This window comes from Podarcis cretensis, assembly GCF_951804945.1.
Source record: "Podarcis cretensis genome assembly, chromosome: 2".
NCBI classification, from domain to species: Eukaryota; Metazoa; Chordata; class Lepidosauria; order Squamata; family Lacertidae; genus Podarcis; species Podarcis cretensis.
In genome coordinates, this window is record NC_137171.1 from 127,198,202 (window position 1) to 127,215,865 (window position 17,664).

A 17,664-nucleotide genomic window follows, 5' to 3' on the forward strand; every position below is an offset into this window, starting at 1 on the left:
ATGGGCTGCACATGATTGGCTAATTCCGGAATTCTACTGTAAGCCAATCAGGTTGTGGATTCACTTCAATCTGGAGCATGACTGGGTGGTTCCTGCCAACCAATCATACTGCTGCATTGTTCTAGGACCAATCAGACTGCTGCATTCTGAATCCTATTGTTCTAGGACCAATCAGACTGCTGCCTTTTGGATCCTATTGTTCTAGGACCAATCAGACTGCTGCAGTTTGGATCCTATTTGACTCAGTACATAACACCCCTCCCCTCTAAGTTCCAGTCCTGCCCGGGAGGTCGCATTCATAGTCCTCAAGGTACGCTGGCGGCCTACGTGTGCGTTGCGGCCTGGGGTGTTCCCTGGTCCGGGGTTCAGGTTCTGGCTCGTGTTCCAAGGATGCTGGCTGTGATGGGGCTGTTTGGTCTGGCGCAACCGGCTCGCTCAGTCGTGGTTCTGGTTCCGGTGTCCTTTCAGCCTCACGGGTCCTCTCTGTATTTACTGATTCTGCCTCTCCTGCTGGCCCCTGCTGCTCTATGGGCCTCACTGCCCCACTGTTCCCTTGGGACTCCTCTGACCTGTCCTCCTCCTCCTGGTTTTCTCCCGGGAATCGTCGGCATATCTGGTCGCAGTGGCGGCGCCAGCATTGCCCCCCATCTGTTATCACCTCGTACGACACGGGGCCAGTGACCCTGGTGACTGTGGCGGGGAGGAGTGTTATGCTGTGCTAGAAGGAATGTGGCAAGGCGGTACTCCCAATCCCCTTGCGTCATGCGGCGAAGGGTTTCCTTGGTGGTCCGCACCATGCGTTCTGCTTGGCCATTGGTGGCAGGGTGGAATGGCGCCGAACGGATGTGGCGGATGGCGTTCTGCGCTGTGAAGGTTTGGAATTCTCCTGACGTAAATGCAGTCCCGTTGTCTGAGACGAGAGTGTCAGGGAGCCCGTGGGTAGCAAACAGCCTGCGTAGTACCCGGATGGCTGCGGACGTAGAAGTGGACGGTACCAGTGCGACTTCCAGCCATTTGGTGTAGGAGTCCACCACTATGAAGAATGTTTTCCCCTGAAAGGGGCCAGCGAAGTCCACATGGAGTCGTGACCATGGTGCTCGGGCGGACTCCCAGGACTGGACTGGGGCCCTTGGGGGATCTGGGCGGGATTCTTGGCAGGCCTGGCAGTGTTTGACCCAGGCCTCTATCTCTCCGTCAATCCCCGGCCACCACACATAACTCCTGGCAAGGGCCTTCATTCTTACTACCCCAGGGTGTGTCTCGTGTAGGGCTGTGAGGACCCTTTTTCGGAGGGGCTGGGGAACAACGACCCTGCTTCCCCATAACAGGCACCCCTTGTGGGCCGACAGTTCATGTTTGCGGGTTGTGTAGCCGGCGAATTCTGGCCCGGGGCTGCTGCTGGGCCATCCCCTCCACACCCAGTCCAGGACCCGGGAGATGACCCTATCTTTCTTGGAATGGTGTGCAACTTCTTGTGCCTGAATGGGGCGGTCAGGAAGCAGCTCCAGGCTCATAACCTCTTGTGCAGGTGCTGGGTCAGGGCCTGTTTCCGGTAGTGGCAGCCTGCTGAGGGCGTCCGCATGGCCCATCGCCTTCCCAGGGCGGTGAATCAGTGCATACTGGTAGCTGGTAAGGAAAATTGACCACCTGAGGACGCGAGGAGACAGCACTTGGGGGGTCTGCTTTTCGGGGGCAAACAAGCCAAGCAACGGTTTGTGGTCAGTCACCACGGTGAAGGGCCGCCCGTACAAGAAATCATGGAATTTTTTAACTCCCTTCACGATTGCCAGACCCTCCTTGTCAATTTGTGAGTAGTTCCGCTCAGTTGCGTTGAGTGTCTGGGAAAAGTATGCCACCGGTACCTCTCTTCCATCTGGGAGTTGGTGTCCCAGGACAGCGCCAATGCCATAGGGTGAGGCGTCGCATGCTAGCACCACCGGCAGCCTCTCGTCGAAGTGTGCCAAGACCGAGTTTGAGACAAGCAAGTCCTTGACTGCCTGGAATGCGGCCTCCTGGCGCTGGCCCCACACCCAAGGGGCCCGCTTGTCCAGGAGTCTGTGTAGGGGCTCCGCTACCGCCGCCTTGTGGGGAAGGAAGGAATGGTAAAAGTTCAATAGTCCCAAGAAGGCCTGAAGTTCAGTCTTGTTCTTGGGCGCTGGGGCATCACAAATGGCCCGTACCTTGTCCCCAGTCGGGTGGACCCCTTCTGCGTCCACCATAAATCCCAGAAAGTCCACCTGGGGCACTCCTAGTAGACATTTTTCCCGCTTCACCTTGAGACCTGCTGTCTGGAAACGGTGCAGAACGGTGCGGAGGCGGTCCTCAAACTCCTCTGGTGTGGGCCCGGCAATCAACACATCATCGAAGAAGGGGGTGACGCCAGGAATCCCTTTAAGGAGAGAGTCCATTAGATTCTGGAATATGCCTGGTGCCACGCTGACACCGAATTGCAGCCGCTTTACCCTGAATGCTCCTCTGTGCGTCACAATCGTCTGTGCCTCTGCTGTGGCCTCATCTACTGGCAGCTGTTGATATGCTTGGGCCAAGTCCAGCTTGCCAAAAATTTTCGACCCAGCCAGGGTGGCAAGGACATGGCTGACCACTGGCACTGGGTATGCATGGGCCGTGAGGGCCTTGTTTATAGTACATTTGTAGTCTGCGCAGATGCGGACTGAACCATTAGGCTTGACAGGTGTGACGATTGGGGTTTCCCAGGGGGCATTAGGCACCGGTTCCAGCACTCCTTGCTCCATGAGCCGGTCCAATTCCTCATCTATACGGGGTTTCAGGGCGAACGGGACCCGGCGGGCCTTGAGCCTGACCGGTCGTACTGCGGGGTCAAGCTGTAGAGCAATGGGGGGGCCCGTATACTGTCCCAATTTCCCATCGAAAACCCCCGGAAATTCCTTGCATATGGCGTCCACGTCCACTTGTAAGCTAGTGTGGTTCACCCCGGTGACAGCTAGCCCCAGTGGTCCAAACCATGACAATCCCAGTAGGCTAATGTAGGGGCCCTTGACCACAAGTAAGTCCAGTTGCCGCGTCCGCCCTCGGTATTGCACCCTGAAGGTCCCCACCCCCATTGTGGGGACCTTACGTTTCTGGAAGTCCCGGAGGGTGAATGGGGCCGGCCTGAGTTTGGGACCCCCAGTAGGACACAGTTTCCTTAAGGTCCTTGCCGAGATTATGGATAGAGTTGAACCCGTGTCAAGCTCCATGCGGCATGGGGCCCCCTCTATCTGTACCTCTACATAAATTTTTTCTACGTTGGGGTGGGGCAACTGGTATACCTGGAAGTCCGTGAGCTCCGTCGAGTTGCCTTGGTGCGTTGGGCCCCGGGACCTGGGGTTCTTGGATTGGTCATCTGATGCCTGGCATCGGGTGGGCCGAGCCCGACACACCCGGGCGATGTGTCCCACTTTTCTGCACTGCCTGCACTCTGCGTTGCGGAAACGGCAGGTCCTCCTCTCGTGACTTTCTCCACAGCTTGCGCAGTTCCCTCCTTCTCGTCGAGGCAGCTGTGGTATGTGGGCTGCTTGAGTGCGCTGCTGTACTCGGTGCACCTCCTCCCTGTCAGATCCTGAGTCGTCGGTGAGGTCTTCGTGGTGGACCCTCGGTTGGGATGGCTGGCTCGGCCGTGCCTCTTGCGTCGACCTCTCGGCAGCTTCCGTTGCCAGGGCCTCCTCCAGAGCGACCTGGAACGTTAGGTTCTTCTTAGCGTAGAGGCGTCGTTGCAGCTTCTCATCCCTCAGGCCACCGACGAGGCGGTCACGAAGCATGTTCTCCAGCTCTGAGAAGTTGCAGAACCGGGCGGCTTGGCGGAGAGAGGTCACAAACCCAGTTATGGTTTCCCCAGGGGCTTGCCGCTTTGCATAGAAGGCATTTCGACGAGCTACCACTGAGGGCTGTGGCGAAAAGTGCCCCTTCAGCTGTTCCATTATTGTTTTGTATGGAACAGTAGCAACGTCTTCAGGCGCAAGGAGAGCCCGGGCGATTTCAAATGTCTCCTCTCCGCAAACGCTGAAGAATATTGCCCTCTTCTTGGCGTCTTCTTCATCGGTGACCCCTTTGGCTTCTAGGAGGAAGGTGAAACGGGAGGCGTACGCTTCCCAGTCTCCGGATGCTGGGTTGAACGGTGAGAAGCTGCTGTCGGTTGCCATTCTGAGTTCCTTGTGTCCCGGAGCTGAAGCCTGGATACACGGTGCGAGGCAGCGGTGCGGCAGGTGGCGGTGCTGCGGTGCTGTGTGTGGCAGTCAGCTCAGCGGGATCCCACCTTCGTCGCCAGTGAAATATACTCAGAGTCGCAAAGTGATTTCATGCTCTTTATTCAGCTCATAGTGGTGAGGAGGAATGAATGTCCCCTCAAAGTATCTGCTTTATATACATTATTTACACAATGGGCTGCACATGATTGGCTAATTCCGGAATTCTACTGTAAGCCAATCAGGTTGTGGATTCACTTCAATCTGGAGCATGACTGGGTGGTTCCTGCCAACCAATCATACTGCTGCATTGTTCTAGGACCAATCAGACTGCTGCATTCTGAATCCTATTGTTCTAGGACCAATCAGACTGCTGCCTTTTGGATCCTATTGTTCTAGGACCAATCAGACTGCTGCAGTTTGGATCCTATTTGACTCAGTACATAACACCAAGAAACCCCCTTCAGACTGAGGAGTAAGTCACATTTGTGAACAGAGGCTGCAGCCAGACGGGAACATTCCCACGTGGGGGGAGCACAGGGAGAAGAAAAGCCTGTCTGCATCTGCAGCGGCACAACTGGACCACTTCCTCTGTCCCAGATGCAACAAAACATGCCTCTCCCCTGTTCAGGCTAAACAAGTAGATGAACTAATGTGAAAGCAAATTTCAGATGTATTTTCAGGAAATGCTAAAGCAAGGATAAAAGACTCCTTTTCCCAACATTCTGGGACAAATGAGGAGCGATTATCAATAACTGGATGGCTTGTACTACAAACAGAGGCCATAGAATGCATAAAATCCTTTTTTTCCCCCCTGACTGTGATAAAATTCTTATTATCCTGATAGGTACTTGTAAAACCTTCTGGGAGAAAATATAGCAGAGGGTCTGTGGGTTTTGATAAACAAGAAAGGCAAATTGGTGTTATCTCAAAATAGACTAGTTCTATCAAGCTACACTAAGCCTTTTGGAATCTTGTCAGAAGAGGAGTGTAAAGCTCACCTCAGGAGTTTTTTCAAAGGGTATACATGCCTGGTGTTCTTAAGAACACAACAGATTTAGGACATGTGGAAGATCTATATTTTGATGGCTTCCATGCCAGGGTGGGGGCCACATATTGAGACTGGAGACTTGTGAAGATGGTGTATAAACACCAGATAATATCTAAGGAGGAGGGGTGTATTAGTCTCAAGATATTTCAGAAATGTGGCATCGCCATCTCCTCTGCTTCCACATACAGATTTGGTCCCCATGCAACACCTGACGGAGGCAAATATGGCCACAACATCTGGCTTGTGGTGAGAGAGCTCAAAGATTGTGAACAGGGCTCTCCATACAGAGCACCTAGCATGGGGGCACCTACATGTAATATCTACTCTGCTGTTTTCTGCCCATGCTCTGGGGTTGCATTTTTCAGGCTTGGGGACAGGACGGTGACTGGTTTTTGCACCAAGTTCTGTCAGTTATCCCCACTGAGTTCAAAGGGAACTACTCTCAGGTCACTACTGTGCAGACCATGCCAGCCTTACGAAGTGGGGTGAGGAGTATACAGAGGAAATTGGAATCACTGGAGATGTTTAGAAATGGGGCTTCTCTTGGGAAGGGGCTGCCCCATTTGTGCTTCTCTAAGGGCAGGAGAATATCTAGGGCAAGAGGATCCCTGCAGGGCCTCTGAGGCTCCCTTTGCTTCTTCCTCTCTCCCAGGACCCTGCAGCTCGTTTTGGCTCCTCAGGAAGGATGAAAGAGGCGGATCCTGCAAAGCTAGTGAGGATGGAAGGAGGAAGATGGACAGTTGACCTGGTCAGGTTGTCTCCTGCATCCCTCCCCACAACCTCTGAGCGTTCCCTCCCAGGGACCTCTGAGAGATCTGGTGAGTCCCAGGGGAGGGGAGATGGGGACGTGGATGGATGGAGCCGGAGAGGTATCAGGGCTTGTTCAGTTTGGGGGTGGGAGGAGGCAGGCAGGCGGATGGAGATGGAGAAGGGGAGCACTTTTTTGGGCTCCTCCCCCTGCTTCCTGCCTGCGCCTTTGTAATCTGCAGGCATTTTGAGTTAGGAATACAGTTGAACCTCAGAAGTCGAACAGAATCCGTTCTGGAAGTTGGTTCAATTTCCAAGGCGTGACTTTTGATTGGCTCTTGAAATGGGAAGAGCCGATCGGAAGCTGCAATGACACCACGTCACTTTCTCTCCCTGGCACCGCTGGGCCAGCCCTCTGCTTCCCTTTCCCTCAGGCGAAATCCCCAATGGAGTATGAATCACGAGCGACCGTGGGTTTTCTTTGGGAAAACAGGTTGCAAACAAACTTTATTATAACAGATGTCAACAAGGAATTTTGGTTCTTCCACTGAAATGGAACAAACAGTGCTGTTGGTTTTTTCTATTACCTTGAATACAGTTTCAAGTTATAGGCTGTATGCTGTTTAGGTTTAAGGTTAATTCCTTTTACACATTTTCCATGGATCAGACTTCTGCACACAAATTTCTGGAACTGAATCGTAATCCTGCGTCCTCCGTGTGTTGCCTTTTTCTTTTCTTTTTGGAATAACTTTTATTTGCTTTTAAAAACAAGGATCATAGGACTACTAAATGATGAAATACGTAGACCAGGGGTCAGCAATCTACCATCCTTGGGCCGCAAGCGACTCACAGGGGTCATTTAACCGGCCCCTGAGCTGCCTCCAAGCCATCCGCTCGGTGAGTCCCGTGTCTACACACGTGATCCTGCCCACGGAGCGATCTCCGTGAGAGTGAGCCAGCCCAGGCGAGGTAAAGCTTGCCGACCCCTGATGTAGACCAAGTCTTCTCATGCCATTTGTACATCTCAAAACTAGCAGAATCTATTTGCAGGAATATCTGTAACATACGATTCATCATTAGCGGTCAGTGTGTGAGTTCTGGGTTCATGAAATGTTTTAAACTGGAACAAAAAATGAGGCAACAGGAGAGAACAGAGAGCATTCAACATTGCATAGCCGAATGCCTAGTCAGGAGCTCTTGTGGCCGTTGTGTTTAGATTTAGTGTGAGTTATAGTCACTTTTCCTCTTATGTTTCCAATGTAACAATACAGAGTTGGTCTCATGAACACGGGAGGGGGGTTCAAACTGAAGAAAGTGATTTATGTATAAATTTAAATTTAGACCAATCAGAGTGAGGCAACTGCTGATGGGGTGTAGGTTTCATTGACAAGGCATGGACGTTGCTGCATCCTGACCACAGAGCTCTGCAGAAGGAAGTAAAGGAGGAGAACCGTGGGATCATGGACCCTCTCAGTAAAACTCCCTGTTGGATCATAAAATCAGTTTTGAAATTCCATACATATCTCTATGTCAGGGGTCAGCAACCTGCAGCCCATGGGGGGGTCGTTTAAACGGGCCACAAGCCACCCCCGAACCAAGCCGCCCACTCAGTGAGTCCCCGCCTGCTGCACAAAACCAGTCCAGGGCGGGGACTTGCTTCTGTGGTGCCGGAAATCAGACGCATGAGCGATCCGGCCCATGGCGGGATCTTCGCAGGGCTGAACCGACCCAGGCAAGGTAAACCTTCCTGACCCCTGCTCTGTGTGACGAACCTTCACTATTTTGATGGAGATGAAAAGCTGAGCAGTTGGCTCCTTACTTCTCTCGCCCTGACCTAGCCACTGTGATCCACACGACAGACACCTCCAGGCTTGATTATTGTAACTCACTCTACGTCGGGATGCCCTTGAGACTGACCCAGAAACTCCAGCAGATACAGAATGTAAGGCAGGCCTCTGGTGGGTCTGGAAGCCTTTCACAAGAAATATCTCTGCTCACTCAGAGATATATTTACAGTCTTTATTTACATACATATTTACAAGGTACAGGACATAGCTTTCATGCATCCTTGGTAGCAGATCCAGGAAGTGGGAGCTTTTGGCTCCTCCTCCAGCAGAGGAGCTTGGGAAACCCCAAGCGCCTCCTTAATTCCCTACATTTTAACCCCCTTCAGTCCTGTGCTGAAGGAGTGGGCATTGACTCTCTCTCTGTCCTCCCCCTGAACTGGTTGAGTGGTGTTGATGGTCTCCAGCATCCGGGAGCATCCTCACCGCTTGAGTTCCTTCCGCTTACTTGTCCTCCTCTCCCTCTCCTGTCTTTTCTAACGGCTCTTGTTCTTCCCCCTCCCTCAGCTCCGGGGCATTTCCTGGCAGCCCCATGACAGACTCCTTACGGGGTCCTCACAGCAGGATCACATTCACCCAGTGCTATACCAGCTGCACTAGCTCCCGCTGGAGTACAGGGTCAGGTTTAAGGTGCGGGTTTTAACCTTTAAAGCCCTATACAGCCTAGGACCCTCGTACCTACCGGACCGCCTCTCCTGGTATGACCCACGGAGGACCTTACAGTCTTCAAACAAAAACATCTTGGAGGTCCCGGGCCACAGGGAGGTTAGGCTGGCCTCAACCAGAGCCAGGGCTTTTTTAGCAGTGGCTCCGATCTGGTGGAATACTCTGTTACAAGAGACTAGGGCCCTGCGGGACTTGACATCTTTCCTCAGGGCCTGCAAGACAGAGCTGTTCCACCAGGCCTTTGGTCAGGGCACAGTCTGACCCCCTCTCTCCTTCTGTAATCTTCATAGAACTCTAACCTGGTGGTTTAATTAATTGACTGTGTGATTTTATGATTTTTTTACCTGTTGTTAGCCACTCTGACCGTGGCTTTGGTCGGGAAGGGCGGGATACAAATAATATATATTTTTATTGTTGTTGTTGTTGTTGTTATCATCATCATCATCATCATCATCTGGGATTCCAACATCCTCACCGTGAATCCTGAATGGAGGGATATCAACTGTTTTCTCTCTGAATATTCTTCATTTCATCAAGCTTGTTTAAGCAATGACCAGGCTTTTTTGAACTACCCAGGCCTTTTTAAATGTCATCTTCAGAATTTTTAGGGTAGTTGAAGTAAGTTCTGTCAGGTTTGTTGTTTTTGTTTTTGCTTTTGTCTGCATTTTATTGACCAAAGAGATGACTGACCTTGGAGATGAAGATAATTCCATGACTGAGCCAAACATTATCTATCCCAGATAAAAGCCAAGTAATATATCAGTAAATATCAGCTAACAAAGGTAGTAAAAATTATAGTAAGGCCTCATAACTAATTATTTTCAGTTCTTCCTCTATCACAAGCGTTCATTAACATTCTTAATTACTGGCCTCAACAACATCAAAAATACCATCTCAGGACTATTTAATTGCTCATCTTCTAACATTATGTATGCCATCAAATTGCTGAATTACAACTTATTACCAAACTTAAAGCCATGGAGAGACCTGGTCTGAATACAGACATTGGATTTTTTTTTTTTTTAAATAATTTTTATTAACAGGCCAATCACATCACATTATCATATCACATTAGTTCCAAATTATACAGTCAAATTTTAAATTTTGTTGGGGGTGCCCATACATCAAACTCCGCTCGAGTCCAAAACAGCATCACTTTCTTACTGCTTTCATTAGACAGTTCTGTCCAGTTTGATCCGGATAGTCCTTTATTACTTCCTTTCTCTTCTTGTTGTTATCATAAATTCCTTTCTTTGCGATCTCTGATGATTTTCACAAGCAGGTTGTAAGCTGGCATTCTATGTGGATTTTTGTACTCTTCCAAAAATCATATCGATCAGGGACAGCCTCTGTACAACGCTTCCATACACAAGCTCAGTCTCCAATCTGTCCTTTATTTTTCAAATAAATCAAATGAGTCTGGGGGCTCTGTCAGGTCAAACTTGCATTCCAACATTCCTTCTCTTTCAAACAGTCCTGATTCTCCTCCCCCAGTCCTTCTTCCTCCGACGCCATATTTTAACTGCGTCATAAGAATTTTCCACTTTTCTCACCATTCTCCAGTCTTCTTTCCTGTTTTAATACGTCCCACATAGTTCTTAAAATCCTGCCTGTGTTTCATAAAAACGCAACGATCTTGTTTCTTTCTGGGGTGAAGGGTTATTTATGTCACATCATGCAGGAAAAAAAAGAGTTTTTTCCTCCACCCCCCCTTCGTTCCAAACATACAGTTTCCTTGTGGTAATTCATCAGAAGATTTACTTATCCGTCCATCACTCCTGGTCGCAGAGATCCATTAATCAACAGTCTTATCTTCGAGCTTTACTTGATGTATGTGCTTTCAGCTTCATTTCCAATCATATGTTTCCAATTATAATTCCAAGCTGAAGCAACCAGCACGCGCTGATTGGAATCGGCGTCAGGAAGATCTGACTTCACCGAGGGCCTTTTGTCAAGTGTTCAGCACCCCCATCACTCGTATCAGGGGGTGCATTGTGAACACCGCTGGCAGGGCAGAGCCCCCCCCCGCATCCTTAGGAAGGCTGCATACTTCCCATAGCAGCCCCTTAGTACCTCGTATGGGTCAGAGAGATGTTATTGTCAGCCATCTTCCAACGTGCCACCTAGTGGCCCCCCAGACATTGGATTCTTATCTCATTATACATGTTATATGTAGCTATTATTAGCCATCTCACCCCTTGCTTTTTCCTGTAAGACCAATTGCAGTCTTTAACAGTCTTCAACAGATTTACCACACCTATCAGACAATCACCCATTCCCACCACCCTTCTGAGTAATACCTCTCCCCACCCTCTCACTATATATAAGGGTCTGGTGACTTCTGTTTCAGTGTATCTGAAGAAGTGTGCATGCACACAAAAGTGCATACCAATAACAAACTTAGTTGATCTCTAAGGTGCTACTGGAAGGAATTTTTTAATTCATTAACATCGTTCAATAATATGGAGAATAATCTTCCTGACACTCTAATTAGCTTCTCCCTTCATTGCAGATGGTGATGAATTGGAAGGGAAGAACAAAGGGGACCACAACAGAATCCACATAGCGGAGAAGTCAAGTAAATATACAGGGTATGGAGAGAACATTCGTCAGAGCTCCCAGTCCACCTCCCATCAAGGAAACAGCTTCATTCAGAGGGATAGCCTTACTTCAAACGAAAGAACTCACAGTGGAGAGAAATTGTATCAGTGCTTGGAATGTGGAAAGAGCTTCAGTCGGAAGGATTCTCTCATTTCCCATCAAAGAATTCATACAGGAGAGAAACCCTATCAGTGTTTGCAGTGTGGAAAGTGCTTCAGTCAGAGGAGCAATCTGACAACCCATCAAAGGATTCATACAGGGGAGACACCCTATAAGTGCTTGGAATGTGGAAAGAGATTCAGACAGAGCTCAGAGCTCACTTCCCATTACAGAATTCATACAGGGGAGAAACCCTATCAGTGCTTGGAATGTGGAAAGAGATTCAGACTGAGCTCAGAGCTCACTTCCCATCAAAGAATTCATACAGGGGAGAAGCCTTATCAGTGCTTGGAATGTGGAAAGAGCTTCAGTCAGAGCCACAGCCTCACTTCCCATCTAATAAGTCATACAGGGGAGAAACGCTATCAGTGCCTAGAATGTGGAAAGAGCTTCAGACAGAGGAACGGTCTCACTTACCATCAAAGAATTCATACAGGGGAGAAACCCTATCAGTGCTTGGAATGTGGAAAGAACTTCAGTAACCGCCAAATTCTCACTTCCCATCAAAGAATTCATACAGGGGAGAAACCCTATCAGTGCTTGGAATGCGGAAAGAGCTTCAATTTTAGGACTAGTCTTACTTCCCATCAAAGAATTCATACAGGGGAGAAACCTTTTCAGTGCCATGAATGTGGAAAGAGCTTCATTCAGAAGAATAATCTCACTTCCCATCAAAGAATTCATACAGGTCAGAAACCATATAAATGCTTCCAATGTGGAAAGAGCTTCAGTCACAGCCACGAACTCACCATCCATCAAAGAATTCATACAGGTGAGAAACCCTATCAGTGCCAGGAATGTGGAAAGAGCTTTCGTGAGAGGGGAAAACTCGCTGCTCATCAAAGAATTCATACAGGGGAGAAACCCTATCAATGCTTGGAATGTAGAAAGAGCTTCACCCAAAGGGCCCATCTCCTGTCCCATCAAAAAACCCATACAGGTCAGAAACCCTATCAATGCTTGGAATGTGGAAAGAGCTTTCGTGATAGGGGTAAACTCACTTCCCATCAAAGAATTCATACTGGGGAGAAACCCTATCAATGCTTGGAATGTAGAAAGAGCTTCAGTCGGAGGGATAGTCTTACTTCCCATCAAAGAATTCATAAAGGGGAGAAACCCTATCAGTGCTTGGAATGTGGAAAGAGCTTCAGATGGAAGGTTAGTTTCACCTCCCATCAAAAATTTCATACAGGAGAGAAACCATAACTGTTAGAGGGGGGGTTTCCTCTGGTGGCAGATGACAGAAGACTAACACCACGAGACTGGTGCAAACCCAAATCAAATAAAGATTTATGACAAAGCAACAAACAGCAAAGCTTGTGGGTGTTTTTCCTGCAGGCAAAGTTCAAACTGCAAGTTTTCCTTCCTAATCATGACCAGCTGTAACCAATCTGCCCAAAGCTCACAGAAACAGTTCTTAAAGGTACAAACATCCTTACTGTTTCTTTGAAGAATGACTCCCAACACTAACAGTGCTTGGAATGTTTAAAGAACTAATAATACAGTGGTGCCTCGCAAGACGATATTAATTCATTCCGCAAGTTTTTTCTTCTTGCGAGTTTTTCGTCTTGCGAAGCACGGTTTCCCATAGGAATGCATTGAAAATCAATCAATGTGGTCCTATGGAAACCGCCTTCAGACCAGGTCCGGGGACAGTCTGTCCCCCGACCTCTTCTGAAGGCTGGGGGGGGAGACAAGGGCTTTTCTTCCCACGCCCAGCATTTTAAAAAACCCCGGGACAGCAGAGGACTTCGCTGTCCCGGGGCGATTTAAAAGCCCCCGGGAAGGCAGGCAGGGGGGACAAAGACTTTCGCCCCCCGCCAGCCTTCAGAAGAGGTCCTGGACCTCTTCTGAAGGCCGGCGGGGGGGCGAAAGTCTTTGCTCCCCCCCGCCTGCCTTCAAAAGCCGTCCGGGATAGCGGGAAGCGCTTCCCTGCTATCCCGGACTGCTTTTAAAATGCTGGCGGTGGGGAGCAAAGCCTTTCGGCTCCCGCCGGCCTTCCTGGACCTCTTCTGAAGGCCAGAGGGGGGGAAAGGCTTTGCTCCCCACCGCCAGCATTTAAAAGAGGTCCCCGGAGATTTCCCTATGCGCTTTCTTCTTGCGAAGCAAGCCCATAGGGAAATTCGTCTTGCAAAGCAACTCGCAAACGGAAAACCCTTTCGTCTTGCGGGTTTTCCGTCTTGCGAGGCATTCGTCTTGCGGGGCACCAGAATTCAAAAGCGTCCATTCTTCGGCGATCAGCCTTCTTCTGGAGCTCTTCTTGGAAGCAACAGAGAACACCGTCTCCACCAAGGAGGAGACAGGGGGCACCCCTGAGAAGGAGGCTAGTTCACCAACACAGGTGCCAGATATATGGAGAAACGTGACTCAAAGAAGTAGGAGGCCCAGGGTTTGCTCTGATTGTTTAGAAATACACAATCGCTTTGAAGTCCTCTCCCCTAGCATGGAAGACGAAGAACAGACTCCATTTGAGGATCTCTCCCTCATTACAGTTGATCAGGTATATGAAGACGAGCAGCAAAGTCAGTCCTCAGGGAATGTGCAGGCGACCTTGGAACAGACAGCTCACGGAAGAACCCCAACCAAACCTAAGAGGAGGCGGGTAGTGGTGATAGGGGATTCCCTACTGAGGGGAACAAAAGCAGTGATCTGTGGGCCTGACAAGATGTCTTGGGAGGTGTGCTGTCTCCCCGGGGCTAAGATCCAAGATGTAACTGAACAACTGCAAGGAATCATAAAACTCACTGACAAATACCCCTTCCTCTTGGTTCATGTGGGAACCAATGACACTGCAAGCAATAGCCTCCAGAAGATCAAAAGAGACTACGAGGCTCTGGGCAGGAAATTGAAGCAATTACTGTATTTTTCGCTCTATAACATGAACCTGACCATAACACGCACATCGTTTTTAGAGGAGGAAAACAAGGGAAAAAACATTCTGAATGAAACAGTGGATGTATCATTTTTGTGCTTCATGCTGTGGCCACAGACATGTGATCTGATGGTGAATTTGGGGTGACCCAATGCAAAAATCCTGAGAATCCCTGTGGATCCATGTTTTGTAACTACGTTTTTGCACCATTGCAGCCCCAGGCAACAGTGGGTGCGTGATTTTTGGGGGGCAGGCTGTAGCCATGGACATGCTATGTGATCTGATGGTGAATTTGGGGTGACCCAATGCAAAGATCCTGAGGATCCATGTGGATCCATGCTTTTTAACCACATTTTAAGTGGAGAGGGAAGGAAAAACAGAATGGACAAGGAGCACGAGAGGGGTGTGCAGAGAAGCAGCTGGCTAAGAATGCAGGAGAGGGGTATAACGGGAGGGAGGAAAGGAAGGCAAAAGTTTTCCCCCACTCACCCACCCACCCAAGCCAGCCAGCTCTCTCTCTCTCTCTCTCTCTCTCTCTCTCCCTCCTGCATGTTTTCACGGAGAGGAATTAAAAGGAACGACACTCTGCTTTCCCCTCTTCTTGCCTGGAGGGGAGGGGCTTTCCCTGCTCTTTGTTCCGTTTGAGCAAACACAGCAAGGAAACAGAGGTGGGTGGGCAGTAAGACCCTGAGGCAGAATGCAGAAAAGCAGCCACTTCCTCTTTTCAGGTTTCCCTTTTCCGAGACGCGCAATTTGATTTTTGCCTGATTTTTTTTTGCCATTTGGCTCCAGGGACCACACATTCGCTCAATAACACGTACAGACATTTCCCCTTCCTTTTTCAGAGAAAAAATCTGCGTGTTATAGAGGGAAAAATACGGTAAATGCACAAATTGTCATCTCACGTGTCCTCCCAGTTGAACGACGTGGCCCAGGGAGAGAGGGAAAAATAGTGGAAGTGAACAGCTGGCTTCGCAAATGGTGTAAACAGGAATGGTTTGGATTCTTAGATCATGGACTGCAGTTTCTTGGAGATGGACTTCTGGCAAGCGATGGGCTGCACCTCACAACGGTTGGGAGGAATGATTTTGCCAAAAATCTCAGAAACCTCATCAGGAGGGCTTTAAACTGACTAATGTGGGGGAGGGAGACAGTGCTCCTGAAGGTAGGAGTCTATCAATTGATGAAGATGATCATCCAAATGTCATAGACCAAATGGAGCAAACAGCACGCAGACCTAGTGGTGGGAGGAAAAAATCCTTAAATAAGAGACACAGGGGAATGATTAATGGACTTCAATGTCTGTACACTAATGCGCAAAGCATGGGAAATAAACAAGATGAGCTTGAGCTCCTGGTACAGCAAACTAAATATGACATAATAGGCATCACTGAAACCTGGTGGGATAAGTCCCATGATTGGAACGTAATAATGGAGGGATACAATCTATTTCAGAGAAACAGACCAGACAAGAAAGGAGGAGGAGTGGCGTTATATGTCAGGGATGTGTATACCTGTGAAGAGATGCAAGATTTAGAACCTCAAAGCCAAAGTGAGAGCATTTGGGTCAAAATTAAGGGAGAGAAGAATAACAGAGACCTCATTGTGGGAGTTTACTATAGATCCCCAAGCCAAACGGAGGACATAGATGATGCCTTCCTGGAACAGATGGCCAAGCATGCAAAAGGAAGGGAGATAGTAGTAATGGGGGACTTCAGTTACCCGGATATTTGTTGGATGTCAAACTCAACCAAGAGCATATGGTCAAACAGATTCCTCACTGGCCTTGCAGACAATTTCATTGTCCATAAAGTGGGAGAAGCAACAAGAGGAACAGCCATTTTAGATCTGGTCCTAACCAATGTTGATGACCTGGTTAGTGGGGTAGAAGTGGAAGGATCATTAGGCACGAGTGATCATGCTCTTCTGAAGTTTACTATACAGCGGAAAGGAGCAGCCAAGCATACTAGGACTCAATTTCTTGACTTTAAGAAAGCCAACTTCATAAAACTTAGGGAAGTGCTGGGTGAGATCCCATGGACAGTAATACTAAAAGGAAAGGGAGTTCATGATGGCTGGGAGTTTGTTAAGAGGGAGATAGTAAAAGCACAACTTCAGGCAATACTAATGAGACAAAAACATGGAAGGTGCCTAAAGAAGCCGGGGTGGCTATCTAAAGAACTTTTAACTGAGTTAAGATTAAAAAAGGATGTGTACAAAAAATGGAAAAGGGGGGAAACCACCAAAGAGGAATTCACACAAATAGCCAGCACATGTAGACACAGTCAGAAAAGCTAAAGCACAGAATGAACTCAGGCTTGCTAGAGAGGTTAAAAGCAACAAAAAAGGCTTTTATGGGTATGTCCGTAGCAAAAGGAAGAACAAAGAAACAGTGGGGTCACTCAGAGGAGAAGGTGGTGAAATGCAAACAGGGGACACAGAAAGGGCTGAACTCCTCAATGCCTTCTTTGCCTCAGTCTTCTCTGATAAAGAAAACAATGCCCGACCTGAAGAATTTGGAGCAAATGATTCAGCAGAGGAAACACAGCCCAGAATACCTAAGGAGATAGTACAAGAATACTTGGCTAGTTTAGATGTATTCAAGTCTCCAGGGCCAGATGAACTGCATCCAAGAGTATTAAAAGAGCTGGCAGATGTGATCTCAGAACCACTGGCAGTCATCTTTGAGAATTCCTGGAGAACAGGCGAAGTCCCGGCAGACTGGAAGAGGGCAAATGTTGTCCCTATTTTCAAAAAGGGGGAAAGAGGACCCAAATAATTACCACCCAGTCAGTCTGACATCAATACCAGGGAAGATTCTGGAGCAGATCATTAAGCAAACAGTCTGTGAGCACCTAGAAAGGTATGCTGTGATCACCAATAGTCAGCATGGATTTCTGAAAAATAAGACATGTCAGACTAACCTGATCTCGTTTTTTGACAGAATTACAAGCCTGGTAGATGAAGGGAACGCAGTGGATGTAGCCTACCTTGATTTCAGCAAGGCATTCGACAAGGTGCCCCATGATATTCTTGTAAAGAAGCTGGTAAAATGCGGTCTTGACTATGCTACCACTCAGTGGATTTGTAACTGGCTGACTGACTGAACCCAAAGGGTGCTCATCAATGGTTCCTCTTCATCCTGGAGAAGAGTGACTAGTGGGGTGCCACAGGGTTCTGTCTGGGGCCCGGTCTTATTCAACATCTTTATCAACGACTTGGATGATGGACTCAAGGGCATCCTGATCAAATTTGCAGATGACACCAAACTGGGAGGGGTGGCTAACACCCCAGAGGACAGGATCACACTTCAAAACGACCTTGACAGATTAGAGAACTGGGCCAAAACAAACAAGATGAACTTTAACAGGGAGAAATGTAAAGTATTGCACTTGGGCAAAAAAAATGAAAGGCACAAATACAAGATGGGTGACACCTGGCTTGAGAGCAGTACATGTGAAAAGGATCTAGGAGTCTTGGTTGACCACAAACTTGTTTTTTTTTTATCATATTTATTGAGGT

General features: G+C 48.6%; 1 protein-coding gene across 1 annotated transcript in view; it reads left to right on the forward strand.

Moving 5' to 3' along the window:
* The window catches only part of LOC307209537 (uncharacterized protein), a 47,455-nt gene extending 34,877 nt beyond the window's left edge, over positions 1 to 12,578 (forward strand). The window contains exons 3-4 of the mRNA XM_079964715.1: positions 5,906 to 6,071; positions 11,023 to 12,578. Coding sequence (XP_079820841.1) covers positions 5,939 to 6,071; positions 11,023 to 12,476 — 1,587 coding nt within the window. The 5' untranslated portion in view covers positions 5,906 to 5,938 and the 3' untranslated portion in view covers positions 12,477 to 12,578. The remainder of the gene's footprint in view (positions 1 to 5,905; positions 6,072 to 11,022) is intronic.
* The last annotated feature ends 5,086 nt before the right edge of the window (positions 12,579 to 17,664 follow it).